This window comes from Rutidosis leptorrhynchoides, chromosome 7 (genome assembly GCF_046630445.1).
Source record: "Rutidosis leptorrhynchoides isolate AG116_Rl617_1_P2 chromosome 7, CSIRO_AGI_Rlap_v1, whole genome shotgun sequence".
Lineage (NCBI taxonomy): Eukaryota > Viridiplantae > Streptophyta > Magnoliopsida > Asterales > Asteraceae > Rutidosis > Rutidosis leptorrhynchoides.
In genome coordinates, this window is record NC_092339.1 from 177,537,756 (window position 1) to 177,553,327 (window position 15,572).

Consider the following 15,572-nt stretch of genomic DNA (forward strand, 5'->3'; position numbering starts at 1 on the left):
ATTATTTTCTTTTGCCTTTTTAAATTCAGTTGGGGTAATTTCTATAACATCATCGGAATTCTCGTCAGAATCCGATTCATCGGAGAATTGGTAATCCTCCCAATATTTTGCTTCCTTGGCGGAAACATCATTGACCATAATTAACCTTGGTCGGTTGGTTGAGAATTTTCTTTTACTTAACCGTTTTATTATTTCCCCCACCGGTTCTATTTCCTCCTCCGGTTCCTCCTCTTCCGGTTCTGATTCTTCTTCCGGTTCTGATTCTTCTTCCGGTTCTTCTTCGGGAACTTGTGAATCAGTCCAATATATATTCGACTCTTCGTTATTATTAGGCGAGTCAATGGGATTTGTGCTAGAGGTAGACATCTATCACACAATATCAAACATGTTAAGAGATTAATATATCACATAATATATACATGTTAATAATATATAGTTTCCAACAAAAATGTTAAGCAATCATTTTTAAAGAAAACACGGTCGAAGTCCAGACTCACTAATGCATCCTAACAAACTTCATAAGACACACTAATGCAAATTTTCTGGTTCTCTAAGACCAACGCTCGGATACCAACTGAAATGTCCCGTTCTTATTGATTAAAAACATTCCATATTAATTGATTTCGTTGCGAGGTTTTGACCTCTATATGAGACGTTTTTCAAAGACTGCATTCATTTTTAAAACAAACCATAACCTTTATTTCATAAATAAAGGTTTAAAAAGCTTTACGTAGATTATCAAATAATGATAATCTAAAATATCTTGTTTACACACGACCATTACATAATGGTTTACAATACAAATATGTTACATCGAAATCAGTTTCTTGAATGCAGTTTTTACACAATATCATACAAACATGGACTCCAAATCTTGTCCTTATTTTAGTATGCAATAGCGGAAGCTCTTAGTATTCACCTGAGAATAAACATGCTTTAAACGTCAACAAAAATGTTGGTGAGTTATAGGTTTAACCTATATATATCAAATCGTAACAATAGACCACAAGATTTCATATTTCAATACACATCCCATACATAGAGATAAAAATCATTCATATGGTGAACACCTGGTAATCGACATTAACAAGATGCATATATAAGAATATCCCCATCATTCCGGGACACCCTTCGGATATGATAAAAATTTCAAAGTACTAAAGCATCCGGTACTTTGGATGGGGTTTGTTAGGCCCAATAGATCTATTTTTAGGATTCGCGTCAATTAGGGTGTCTGTTCCCTAATTCTTAGATTACCAGACTTAATAAAAAGGGGCATATTCGATTTCTATAATTCAACCATAGAATGTAGTTTCACGTACTTGTGTCTATTTTGTAAATCATTTATAAAACCTGCATGTATTCTCATCCCAAAAATATTAGATTTTAAAAGTGGGACTATAACTCACTTTCACAGATTTTTACTTCGTCGGGAAGTAAGACTTGGCCACTGGTTGATTCACGAACCTATAACAATATATACATATATATCAAAGTATGTTCAAAATATATTTACAACACTTTTAATATATTTTGATGTTTTAAGTTTATTAAGTCAGCTGTCCTCGTTAGTAACCTACAACTAGTTGTCCACAGTTAGATGTACAGAAATAAATCGATAAATATTATCTTGAATCAATCCATGACCCAGTGTATACGTATCTCAGTATTGATCACAACTCAAACTATATATATTTTGGAATCAACCTCAACCCTGTATAGCTAACTCCAACATTTACATATAGAGTGTTTATGGTTGTTTCGAAATATATATAGATGTGTCGACATGATAGGTCGAAACATTGTATATGTGTCTATGGTATCTCAAGATTACATAATATACAATACAAGTTGATTAAGTTATGGTTGGAATAGATTTGTTACCAATTTTCACGTAGCTAAAATGAGAAAAATTATCCAATCTTGTTTTACCAATAACTTCTTCATTTTAAATCCATTTTGAGTGAATCAAATTGCTATGGTTTCATATTGAACTCTATTTTATGAATCTAAACAGAAAAAGTATAGGTTTATAGTCGGAAAAATAAGTTACAAGTCGTTTTTGTAAAGGTAGTCATTTCAGTCGAAAGAACGACGTCTAGATGACCATTTTAGAAAACATACTTCCACTTTGAGTTTAACCATAATTTTTGGATATAGTTTCATGTTCATAATAAAAATAATTTTCCCAGAATAACAACTTTTAAATCAAAGTTTATCATAGTTTTTAATTAACTAACCCAAAACAGCCCGCGGTGTTACTACGACGGCGTAAATCCGGTTTTACGGTGTTTTTCGTGTTTCCAGGTTTTAAATCATTAAGTTAGCATATCATATAGATATAGAACATGTGTTTAGTTGATTTTAAAAGTCAAGTTAGAAGGATTAACTTTTATTTGCGAACAAGTTTAGAATTAACTAAACTATGTTCTAGTGATTACAAGTTTAAACCTTCGAATAAGATAGCTTTATATGTATGAATCGAATGATGTTATGAACATCATTACTACCTCAAGTTCCTTGGATAAACCTACTGGAAATAAGAAAAATGGATCTAGCTTCAAAGGATCCTTGGATGGCTTGAAAGTTCTTGAAGCAGAATCATGACACGAAAATAATTTCAAGTAAGATTTCCACTCGAAATAAGATTGTTATAGTTATAGAAATTGAATTAAAGTTTGAATATGATTATTACCTTGTATTATAAATATAACCTACTGTAAGTAACAAGGTTTCTTGATCTTGGATGATTACTTGGAATGGATTTAGAAAACTTGGAAGTAAACTTGCAATCTTGGAAGTATTCTTGATTTTATTAAACTAGAACTTTTGGAATTTATGAAGAACACTTAGAACTTGAAGATAGAACTTGAGAGAGATCAATTAGATGAAGAAAATTGAAGAATGAAAGTGTTTGTAGGTGTTTTTGGTTGTTGGTGTATGGATTAGATATAAAGGATATGTAATTTTGTTTTCATGTAAATAAGTCATGAATGATTACTCATATTTTTGTAATTTTATGAGATATTTCATGCTAGTTGCCAAATGATGGTTCCCACATGTGTTAGGTGACTCACATGGGCTACTAAGAGCTGATCATTGGAGTGTATATACCAATAGTACATACATCTAAAAGCTGTGTATTGTACGAGTACGAATACGGGTGCATACGAGTAGAATTGTTGATGAAACTGAACGAGGATGTAATTGTAAGCATTTTTGTTAAGTAGAAGTATTTTTATAAGTGTCTTGAAGTCTTTCAAAAGTGTATGAATACATATTAAAACACTACATGTATATACATTTTAACTGAGTCGTTAAGTCATCGTTAGTCGTTACATGTAAATGTTGTTTTGAAACCTTTAGGTTAACGATCTTGTTGAATGTTGTTAACCCATTGTTTATTATAACAAATGAGATGTTAAATTGTTATATTATCATGATATTATGATATATAATATATCTTAGTATGATATATATACAGTTAAATGTCGTTACAACGATAATCGTTACATATATGTCTCGTTTCGAAATCATTAAGTTAGTAGTCTTATTTTTACATATGTATTTCATTGTTAATACACTTAATAATATATTTACTTATCATTTAACATAATTAACCAAGTGTATCAATATCTTAATATGATTCATATGTACCTAGTAATACGTTGTTATAACGATAATCGTTATATATATCGTTTTCGAGTTTCTTAAATTAATAGTCTCATTTTTATGTATATAACTCATTGTTAAAATACCTAATGAGATACATACTTATAATAAAATCATTTTAACTATATATATAACCATATATATATGTCATCGTATAGTTTTTACAAGTTTTAATGTTCGTGAATCACCGGTCAACTTGGGTGGTCAATTGTCTATATGAAACCTATTTCAATTAATCAAGTCTTAACAAGTTTGATTGCTTAACATGTTGGAAACACTTAATCATGTAAATAGCAATTTCATTTAATATATATATAGACATGGAAAAGTTCGGGTCACTACATGAATGAGGTGTGCTAGTTGTTGAACCCTTGATTCATGTTAAATTGTCGAAGTGACCAGACCTAGGCTAACGCCGCGCCGTGACAAACGGGTCCGCGCCGCGGCCATTGAAGCAAACCAGGATCAGAAAGAGGGTTAAGAGTGATCATTTTTCCTTCGATTCGTCGCGCCGCGATGAATGGCGCCGCGCCGCGGCATCCCTGCAGATCAGACTCCGAATTCTACTCAAATTAAATAGGGTTTAGGGGCAATTTGGTCTTTTTGCGTGTAGATCTGTTTAGAGCTTTTAATATCAGCTACTTGCTCTCCATTTCTTATTTCTTTTCCATTTTCTTTCACATTTTCCTCTCAAATCCTAAAACCCACTTAGATTAAACTCAAGATTTGAAGGTGAAGTTTTGTGAATCAATCCTAGAAGCAAGAATTAAAGTTGCTCTCCTTGTTATTAGCTACAAGAGGATAGTTTTGGTAAGTCTCAACTCTAAGTTTTGAGTTTCGTTTAGTTTAAGCTAGAGTTTGGTTCATATGGAACTTGTGTGACCCATTTGAGGGTTAAATGAGTGGATTTTGGGTTGGATTGTTAAAAGGAAACCCTAAATAGCTATTATTTAGGATTTGGTCTTGTGATTTGAGGTTGTAAGTGCTAAGTGATGTTGTTAGTCACTAATGCACTTTTAAAAGGATGAAAGAATTTTTAATGTGTATATTTGACTTGGTTTGTGAGTCAAAGAGTCAAAAGAGCACTAGTTGACCTAATCGGGTGAAATGGTTATGAAATACACCAAGTTTATGTTAGTTGATGTTAATAGACCCTAATCACTAGCCTTAAGTGATCTATGACAAGGCGTGGCCATTAATGGGCGGTTTTGGTGTAGTTGAGTCATTTAATGCAATCGGGTCATTAAATGCTCAAGGGTTAGAAGTTGGCATTTAATTCAACTAGATTGTATGTTAATAAAATGCATAATGTAATAGGTACGTTACATTGAAGGTTTGCAAGCTCGGTTAGCTTCCACAAGAGTCTTGAGGTGAGTAGAATGATTATGCATATGTGTATATAATGTATTTACTTGTACGAGATTCGATGTGGGTTTAAGTTCGGGCGGTCGATACCACATCGGGTCAATATATGATATGGGTTTAAGTTCGAGCGTTCGATGCCATGTCATATATGTGTGTGGGCATGTAGTGTGGGTTAAAGTTCGGGCGTTCGATACCACATTACACGTGACGGGTGGGTTTAAAGTTCGGGCGATCGATACCACTCCGGGGTTAGTGTTATAATTTGTTGTGCACTAACGGTTGTTGGGAACACCAATGAGAAATTCGAAGTACCATTCCTTGTACTATTGGTTAACCATGGCTATGTGTTTGTTGTGTGGTGTTTTCACATTATTCGAGTTATATATGTTATCGTTGTGCTAGCTTGGGGTCTTGGAGATTTAGCGTTATGCCTTGCGTTGGTATGTCTTTTAAATTGCTAGCGTATATGAGGTAATTGTGTATGTGATTGCATGTAAGTAGGTTATATATGTATGTGTATAATTATTGCATTCACTAAGCGTTAGCTTACCCTCTCGTTGTTTATCTTTTTAAATGCAGGCGCAGTTAAGGGCAAGGGGGTTATCGGACATTAGGTGTCCCGTGATGATGCTTTGTTGGAGTTTTGATGTTGGCCTAACGTTTTGGGTAGTTTAGTCCCAAACCATGCTCGAAGTGTCGTTTGGATTGTAAACTATCATTTGTAATGGGTCAAACTTGTACTAAACTTTATTCGTGGCCCTCGTGCCTTTTGTAAACAATTAATTGTTGTGTGTTTTAAATGGAACTCGTGAAATGAGTTACATATTTATTTGGCGTGTAATTGTGTTGTATAAAAAAAAATTTATCGTATGAATTACGGGTTGGGTTGTTACAATTTTGTCTACATTATAATTTGTTTTGATAGACTAAAGAACAAAATACAAAATAAACACTTAACGAGTCAAAGGATGCATTCAAAAAAGTATTGTGGATCTAGAAAATGGGTCCGATAGACTAAAACCCAACTCCTACCCAAAAAGCCCTCATTCGCACTTATAAATACCTAACCCAGCAACCTCCAAAGATCACACTTCATTCCCCAAATTAGGGTTTTTTTTTTAGTTCTCGATTCTCAAATTACTTTTACGTTCCGATCAATCACCGATCATGTCGTCAACCGCTAAACCAATCGTGCTCAAGAGCTCCGACGGTGAGACGTTTGAGGTGGATCAGTCGGTGGCGGTTGAGTCTCAAACAATCAAACACATGATTGAAGATGGTTGTGCTGATACCGTTATTCCTCTTCCAAACGTGACCAGCAAGATCCTTTCAAAAGTGATCGAGTACTGTAAGAAACATGTCGATTCACCCAATTCTGAGGATAAGGCTACTGAGGAGGAATTGAAGGGGTTTGATGTTGAATTTGTGAAAGTTGATCAGGCTACCCTCTTTGATCTTATTTTGGTATAATTATCTCTCTATTTTTTGTTATTTTTTATTATATGATTTAATTTTGTTTAATTTCGGGGTGATTCTAGGGTTTCGATTTTATATTATGTTTTGTTTCGTTATTTGAATATTGATGTTTATGAAATAATTTTAGGTGGATATGAGTGTGTTTTAATTTTGTTTTGAGTTTTATTTGGGGTAATTTTAGGGTTTTGATTATATATTATGTTTTGTTTCGTTATTTGTTTATATATAATGTTTATCAATTATTTTAGGTGGTTATGAGTGTGTTTACTGGATGCTATATGTATGAGTTCTCTTACTGTTGTGTTCATATGATTGTTTCAGTATACTTTGTATCTTTAATTTTCTAATTATTTTTATGTGCGTTTACAACATGCTATTTGTATGTGTGTTTACAGCATGTTATTTGTATGAGATTATAAATGTTGTATCTTTAATGGCTGTTCTAATTACATGTCATGGTTGTCCACTTATATCAAATAAGCTCTTATTGGTTTTGTATAATTTGTGAATTGCAACCTTATCGAACCTGGTTATTAAAATCTAATAACAGTGTCTTTCACAAAATAAAAACTCAATTTTTGTGTTCGTTTGGCGACATAGTGGATTAAAAATGGTCTTGAGTTGGCAATATATACGTTCACAACAGTCTGCCTTTGAGTTCTGATCTGTTATCTGCTTTTTGTTGATTTATGATTTTGACTTTAATGTTTTACTACGTTAAAAATTCTTTGTTTAAAATCATGCTATCGTTCTAACTCTGTCATAAGTCTTATCTTTTGATTCTCCATAAACCGCATACCCTGCGCCCACTGTTTATCTTATTGTTTAATTTCTTATTATACTCTTTTTTATTTGGAAAATCAATATGATATTTGACTGTTGCCTAGCATCTATCTTCACTGTAACAGAAGATTTTGTTTTTCAAAATGGTTATCATTTTTGTTTCAGGCTGCTAACTATTTGAACATCAAGAGCCTGTTGGACTTGACTTGTCAAACTGTTGCTGACATGATCAAAGGCAAGACTCCTGAAGAGATTCGAAAGACATTCAACATCAAGAATGATTTCACTCCCGAAGAGGAGGAGGAGGTTCGTAGGGAGAATGCTTGGGCTTTTGAGTAAACCTTCTGGGCGTCTACTCACTAGTGTACTGTATATGGTGGTTTTTTTTAAAAATATATTAGGAACTTTTCCTTTATGTCGTTGGTTATTTTCGTGCTATTTTAGGTCTGCATGATGTTCTTGATGTTTGGAAACTTCAAACAAGTGTTTTGAACTCCCTGGTGGTTTTTAATTGCAACCTTTGACTTTTTTTTTTTTTTTTTTTTGTTTGTTCACCATAACTGTATATTATCTTGTGGTGTGATCATGGTTTTGGCATTAGCGTTGGCTTGTGACTTTGCATCTGTTATTAGTTGAAGCCTTCGTTCAACTGCCTTAAATCTCCAAAAGTTCAGCTGCCTTCGTTCGATGGAACTGCACCTCTTTATCCGCTTTGTCAAGATGATCAATACTTTGTATTCTATAATATCCCTTTTGAACACCGTATTGCTCTTGCCTCTTTTCACTTTAATAGTTAGGATTTTTTGGTTGGAACAAAATTACAAATACCTTCACACCAGTTCTCTTGGTTGATTGGCCACGCTTTACCCGGGTTCTGGAACTGCGTTTCCGACCCTCGATCTTCATTCGAAAACCACCAAGCCACCCTCTTCAAACTTGCACAAAATACAAGTAGTTCGAGCGTGTGTGCAACCGCATGATCAGACTCGCATACTGCCCTTGTAAACTTGTTTTATCTCGAGGTTACGCCCGGATATTCAACGAGAAATAGCCACCCTTAATCAAACCTCTTTACACCAAACCTACGGCCTCGCTAAACTGATTGAACACAACCTTAACTCGGGAGGTACTATCACTCCTCCCACGCCACCAAAACCACACCCTTGCTTCACTTCACCCTCGACTACCACCTTACCCGTCAAGCGTCTTACCCCTACTTAAGTACAAGCACGGCGTAACCATGGCCTATACTTCTTTGTCCTGAAAACTACCAACCGTGCACATGTAAACCACCCTAGTTTCCTCTATTAGAAAAGACGAAACTATTCCACGCACCCTTGATCTCCCTATCGAAACCAACTCTTTGCAAACTGAAATTCCCTTATCGCGTGCTGAAACTGCGGACACACCACCAATTGCACACTTTCGAGCTTTATCACCCGCAGCCTTGCTGTACCATATTTGAAATGACCTCAAATCAATACTTTAAAAACTACAATATTTTATTTATATAAAACGATCACTTCTCAGCTGATTTCGGGTCCCACACAATTTGATATAATCCCTTACGTCATGACTATTGGAAAATACACACTCACCTTTCTATGGTCATTTTTTTTGTGTGTTAAAAATGAAGTTACGATTTAAAAGTTACGACTTTATGAAAACAACTCACAACTGATTGGTAACTAATGTGCTTACCTCTTGCTACTGTTACAGCAGATGCACATCCTCAACATCCAATTTTGAAAGCTATTTAAAAACCGCTTAAACTCGAAAAACTTAAACATATCAGATACCAAATTGAAGCTTGTCGCGTCTTTTTTGTTACCAAATTATAAATTATTATCCAAATTCAGCCATTTTTAAAATTACGAACCCGCAAAGTAGATTCGAGAGTTATTTTTCACTTTTATCAAAATGATAAAAAGTTGTGACAACTCAAATTTCAACCCGGCTAACTACTAACTTGGGCTAACCAAACTCATGAACTTAAAATGACATTTTGAACGTTTTGATAACTTTCTTTATTTAAAATTATGCAACGGGTGAAAGTAGGTTCTTATAATCTAAATGGGTTATGACTTCTTACTTTGACCAAAATATACTCAAAACTCGTTTTCAATAAACCCAAAACCTAGAAACTCACTCAGTTCAACATGTAGGACGTGTCTACATTGATCAGTACTTAAATGGACACCTAATGCTCCAATCAGGTCAAATGTTCAAATAATCAAAATAACTTTTCACACATTTTAAAATTAGCATCATTTTACTTCAAAAACTTCCATAGATTTAAGAGAAATTCTACCCTCACTCAATTCTTTTATACAAATTATTGCACACACTTAGTTGGCACATGACATGGCCCATCCACGATTCCACGTAAATTAGTAACCTCCCTCATTTTCTAAATAATATTTGACAAAATTGCGCAGATGACCCATGAACTTTGTCAAAAAAGCATGTTAAACCTTTATCTTTTTTATGACCCATATGACCTTGAACTATCAACATATATAGCACCGATGGCCCAAGCTCTAAACTCTGTTATCTTTTAGTCCGTTGAATTGTGGGTGTGCGTGTCACGTGAGGGTAAATTTGTCCACACACATAAGATTTGTTGCAGACCAAACGGTTCTTATGAGGTTTTTCGGTGCTATATGTTATGTGTGTGGACGAATTTGCCCTCGAGTGACACGCACACCCACAATTTAACGGACTAAAAGATAACAGAGTTTATAGGTTGGGCCATCGATTATATATGTTAATAGTTCAAAGTAGGTTGAAAAAAAAAAGGTTTAACATGATTTTTGTGACAAAGTTCATGGACCATCCACACAATTTTGTCATAATATTTCTACTTAATTTTTTGAAAAAGAGTAATACCTGTTTTTTCGTCCTTCTCGTTCAAATACTCCATATATATCATCTTTCTTTCCCAAATCATAGTATCTCTATCATCCATTATCCTTTAATTTGATTATATATAGCTCTAGAAAGTAACTTGTTAAATTAAATGTTGTGTTTAAATGCTAGCGAATATTTTCAATGGATTTTGATTAAACGACTGAGTGAGAAATACAATTCACCATAACTAATAACATAATTTTGTAGCGGAAGTGATAAAGATGCCTTCATCGGATAAGTTAGTCCATACTTGCTACAAGTATGAAGTATCTATTGATTGGAACCAATGGCTTCTCAATCCTAGCATCTACGACGACAATGGCTAATCGGTTAAAGGGTCACATTTAGGCTAAAACTCCGAATGTAATATTTTGTCTGTTCGTTTGTTTTGAGTTTTCTGTAAGTGCCAAAAGCTTTTCTCCTCATAAGCTTTTGGCGAATGTAATAGTTCTAATTTTCATTAATAAAATGGTTGCTTTTCCAAAAAAAAAAATCTATTGTTTTTCTAATTACATTTATATTTTAAGAAAATGTTAATAGTAGCCCTTAGGCTACATTTAAACATACCATAAATAATTTAATTCTCTTTATATACCTCAAACGTGTCAGGAATAATATTAATGTCATAATTATATAAGGAAAGTCGATATTAAAAAAATAAAATAATTATAAGATGTTTAAAAAAAGAAATAATTATATTTTGTAATTAATTAAAGAGAGTTTACAAACCTAATTATAGTATGCTTAAAGCCTTAAACGTAGCTGTAACCGCTATGTCTAGCATTGTCATATATTTTATACTAGTTTTATGAGCCCGTGCGTTGCACGGAAATTGTATAACTTAGTTTTTGATAACGTTAGTATTGATACTGATTAAATATATAATACAACTACAATGAAAAAACTCTTTGTTATTGATAACAATAGCATTGAAAGCATTAGTATTAAAAACATTAATATCGTAAACGTTAGTATTGAATTCAATTACAAACAACAATCAATTGTTCCCGCTCAATGTCGCACAGTTTCTTGAAATTGTTCCCGGATTAGTTTTTTATCAGTTTCCTATTAATCCATTATTTGATACCATTAACACTCTTCAATATCATAATATACTTGAAAAAACTTAGCTCAATAGTTGCAGCTTTATTTAACTGAACAACAACTGCATAAAATAGCCTAATAGTAACTGAATAAACAATACGATAACATCAACAATAACAGAATACATTTATGAGCCCGTCAACTAAAATATATGTCCGCAATGTCAAAAAGTTTGAGATACTTAAGTTTATTTACTAAGCATATTTTGTATTTAATATTAATTTGATTGTTTATGTTTATGTTTATTTAAATTTAAGTTATATACTTATGTTTTAATTAAATAAAATAAGTTTGTCCATTCATTAGTTGAATGAATTTTTGAATGAGAGTTGTTGTAATTCGCGTGCTAAATATGTTAAGTTTGTATTTTATGAGGCATTATAATCTTAAAAAAAAGAAAATATATGATTAATTATTTTAAAAAAGAAAAAAAAAAGATGAAAATTTTATAATCTAAAAAGAAAAAATATATGATTAATTATTTTAAAAAGGAAAAAAATGATGAAAACTGTAAACTTTTGACATAATTTAGTTAGGGATTGACACATCATCATATCATATTGCACAAAATTTAAATATAAGAATGCTAAATTTAAATATAACAAATATATAAATATAAATTTTTAAATGTTTGATGTCAAAATTGATGAAAAGAATTAGTGTGACTTGTATACGTAGAATAATAATAATGTGATTTGGATTGAATATAATTTTGACCCGGAAATTATTAAAATATCAAAAGCAATTAATAAGGGATTTTAAATTGATATTGAACATGAACAAATTAGCTAGTTTTTATAAAAAAACAATAATAATAATAATTTAATACATACACAAATATTAAATTATTAGAGAATGATATACATACATAACGTAATGTAAATTAGAAAAAATAATATATGTAGTTGAACATAGATTAGAAAAATATGGAATATGTATGTAGGCGACTTATTAGAACCATGAAGAAAATGTCGAGATCATGGTATGTCTTGGATAGTTGGCGTCAAGATTCTACAACAACAATCGTAAATTTAATTGCAGTTCACGTAAATTTATTTTTGTTATAAAATATCTAGATTGTGTTATAAAATATCTAGATTGGATGTTAATTTTATTATTATTATATTTCTTGCATAGTAATATTTTATACTATAAATAGACATGTATGGTAACCATTTAAGGGGCACCATTTCTCTTGAAATATCAATATCAATATTTCTTCTCTCCTTCTTCTCTCTTTTTCTCTCTTTGTTCTTATAACCATTAAAGGTAGTTATAAGCCTACTGAATTATAACCCGTTATCAGCACGAAAAGCTTAGTGTAATTAAAAGATATCTCAAACGATCACGAATCACTAATCAAGGTATGAAATTATTAATAATTTTCAGACTCGAATATATCAAATTTTGGACTACTAACATTTATATTTATGTTATTTAAGTTATATATGGTCGGTTATACCACCTGAATTATATTTCTGTAATCTAACTTTTACTAACTTCACTAACATTTATATTTATGTTATTTAAGTTATATATGGTCGGTTATACCACCTGAATTATATTTCTGTAATCTAACTTTTACTAACTTCACTAACATTTATATTTATGTTATTTAAGTTATATATGGTCGGTTATACCACCTGAATTATATTTTCTGTAATCTAACTCTTATTAACTTCACTAACATTTATATTTATGTTAATAAGACCTCATGATTGTACGCAACACGTCATTTGACAACACGGTACTTTATGTACGCAACACGTCATTTGACAACACGGTACCATGGGTCGAGATTAATTCCGATCAATACGAATACGACGGGGTCTTTATATGTTATCTAACATTTATGATTACTTATGCAATTAATCATTATTTATTTCATGCATACTAATGTTTATTTTTAAATTTATAATTTTAAAAGTTAAAATAAAAAAATAGTTTGTATTTTTATTAAAAGTAAATCTTAAAAGTTAAAATAAGAAAAAGTAGTTTGTACTTTTATTAAAAGTAAATCTTAAAAGTTAAAATACAAAAAGTAGTTTGTATTTTTATTAAAAGTAAATCTTAAAAGTTAAAATAAGAAAAAGTAGTTTGTATTTTTATTAAAAGTATATCTTAAAAGTTAAAGTAAGAAAAAAAAGGGGATGGTAAAATGGAATAGTTTTTTGTCAAAAATGAAGTATTGAAAATGAAGTGGTCTCCTTCTATAACTAAAAAAAAAATATATACTTTTATCAAATGAATTTTTTTGTGGCCGACAATTTCAAACACGAGTCCGTGTTTAGTTTATCAAGAATATCTCTTGCTTTGGTGAAAGGTCACGATCACGATATCAGGTGTTGTGAAAGAATTAAAAAATTGGTCAAGTGGCCTTTTTAAAAACTAGAAAAAAATTTAAACAAAAAGTTTTTTTTATATATTTATAATTTACGGGTAACGTAAAAAAAAGGAAGTTTTTTTTTAAAAAAAAAAAAAACAAAGAAAGTGTTTAAATGAGTTTTACAGAAAGGGGGAAAGCAAAGTAAAAAAAAAAAACTTTTTTTCCAAACAAAGTTAAATGAAAGTAGGACTTAATACAAGAAAAAAGTAAACATCTCCTAGACGTGATAAAATCTATCAATGATAAGTATTAGACTTGATGAGCTAAATGTGACAAAAATGTTTCAACATGTCTTATGTTAATTTTCTAAAATAAGTTATTATTATTCCGAGTTTAACACATATACATATGTTAATTAAAAACAACATTTTTGTTCTTATGTAGTGTTGGGTTGCAATTTTGGTTGTATGCCATAATTCCATCCAGTAGAGTGACAATAGAAAACTTTTGATGATAATCAATAAAAAACTTTTTTCCAAACTTGTCAAATGTTTTGTTAAAAACGTGACCGTTGAAAAAAGGAGGTTGAATAATAAAACTTAAAAAACAAATTATTTTTTAAGAGTGTGCATCAAAATGGCCCGTTTAATAATGGGGAGTAAAAATATAGTCAAATTGTTTCAACGAACAAGGGTTCAATTGGATGTCTCTTAAAAAAAAATCCGCGGGTACGGGTGATGGATCCAATGGATCCGCATCCACGACCCGCGGGTGCTATCCCTAATTGTGACAAGTACAAATCAACTAAAAGTCTAAAAAATAAATGCTCTTATAGGGACCAAATGTTCACAATAATTGCCTAAGCTAGATATGAAACAAATAGTTCATAAAAAAAGGTCGTTGTGCGTTTTCGGGATGATAGCCGAAATACACTTACAAAAGTAGGTCAGCCGTCAATTCTTTATGGCCATATCAACGTAGATCAATAAAATCATTTATGGTTTTGATAAAAGATTAATTAAAAATTAATTGTTTTTTGGTCTTGGATTCTCGGTAACAAAAGCAAAGGTTGTTTTTGGTTGCCACAACAAACAAGACAGAGGTTGTTGACTTTTGTTGTTAAACATGGCACAAGTGAACAATAACAATAGATTATTGTTTTTGAAAAGAATAATGATGCGTTAATTTTATTGTATAAAATAAAATTAAAGAAAATGGTTTTCATTGATGACTATGAACAAACGCAAACAAAGTGTTTGTGGTATTTGGTGATTAAAAAAAAAGTGCATCTAAAGCTTCTACTGAAAATAATATGCATCTAAAGCTTCTACTGAAAATTAATGTGCAAGGTACAACGTATAACTATATGGTCAAATTCATTTGAGCCTTCGGAGTCACAAGTATATGATGTATATATATATTACTCAATTAACAAAATAGTAAATCTAAATTAATTCATATGAATAGTAAAACGAAATTAATTAATTTACTATTCACATAAAAAAGCGCATATGATAAAAAGCGCATCGCATATGATAAGCGCATATGATAAAAAGCGAATATGATGAAAAGCACAACGCATATGATGAAAATCGCATATGATTAAAAGCGCATATGGTGAAAAACACGGCGCATATGATTAAAAGCGTATATGGTGAAAAGGATATATGATAAAAAAAAAACACATATGGTGATTTATAAAAAAAAAAAAAAAACACATATGGTGATTAATGGAAAGCACATATGGTGATTAATGAAAAGTATATTGTGAAAAAGAATCACAAATGTTTCTTGAAAGAATTCAAGGTAAGATATATGAACCAATTCATCCATCATGTGAACCATTTTGATATTTCATGGTTCTAATAGACGCATCTAGCGGATGGTCTCATATTTGTATGTTATCAAGCCGTAATATGGCATTTGCAAAGTTTCT

At 31.5% G+C, this 15,572-nt stretch overlaps 1 protein-coding gene across 1 annotated transcript; it reads left to right on the top strand.

The window, feature by feature from the left end:
* Window positions 1-6,106: 6,106 nt before the first annotated feature.
* LOC139858801 (SKP1-like protein 1B) lies at window positions 6,107-7,861 on the top strand. The gene is made up of 2 exons (XM_071847639.1): window positions 6,107-6,501; window positions 7,462-7,861. Exons 1-2 carry the CDS (start codon window positions 6,205-6,207, stop codon window positions 7,633-7,635), a joined length of 471 nt encoding a protein of 156 aa, XP_071703740.1. The 5' UTR covers window positions 6,107-6,204; the 3' UTR covers window positions 7,636-7,861.
* Window positions 7,862-15,572: the final 7,711 nt, after the last annotated feature.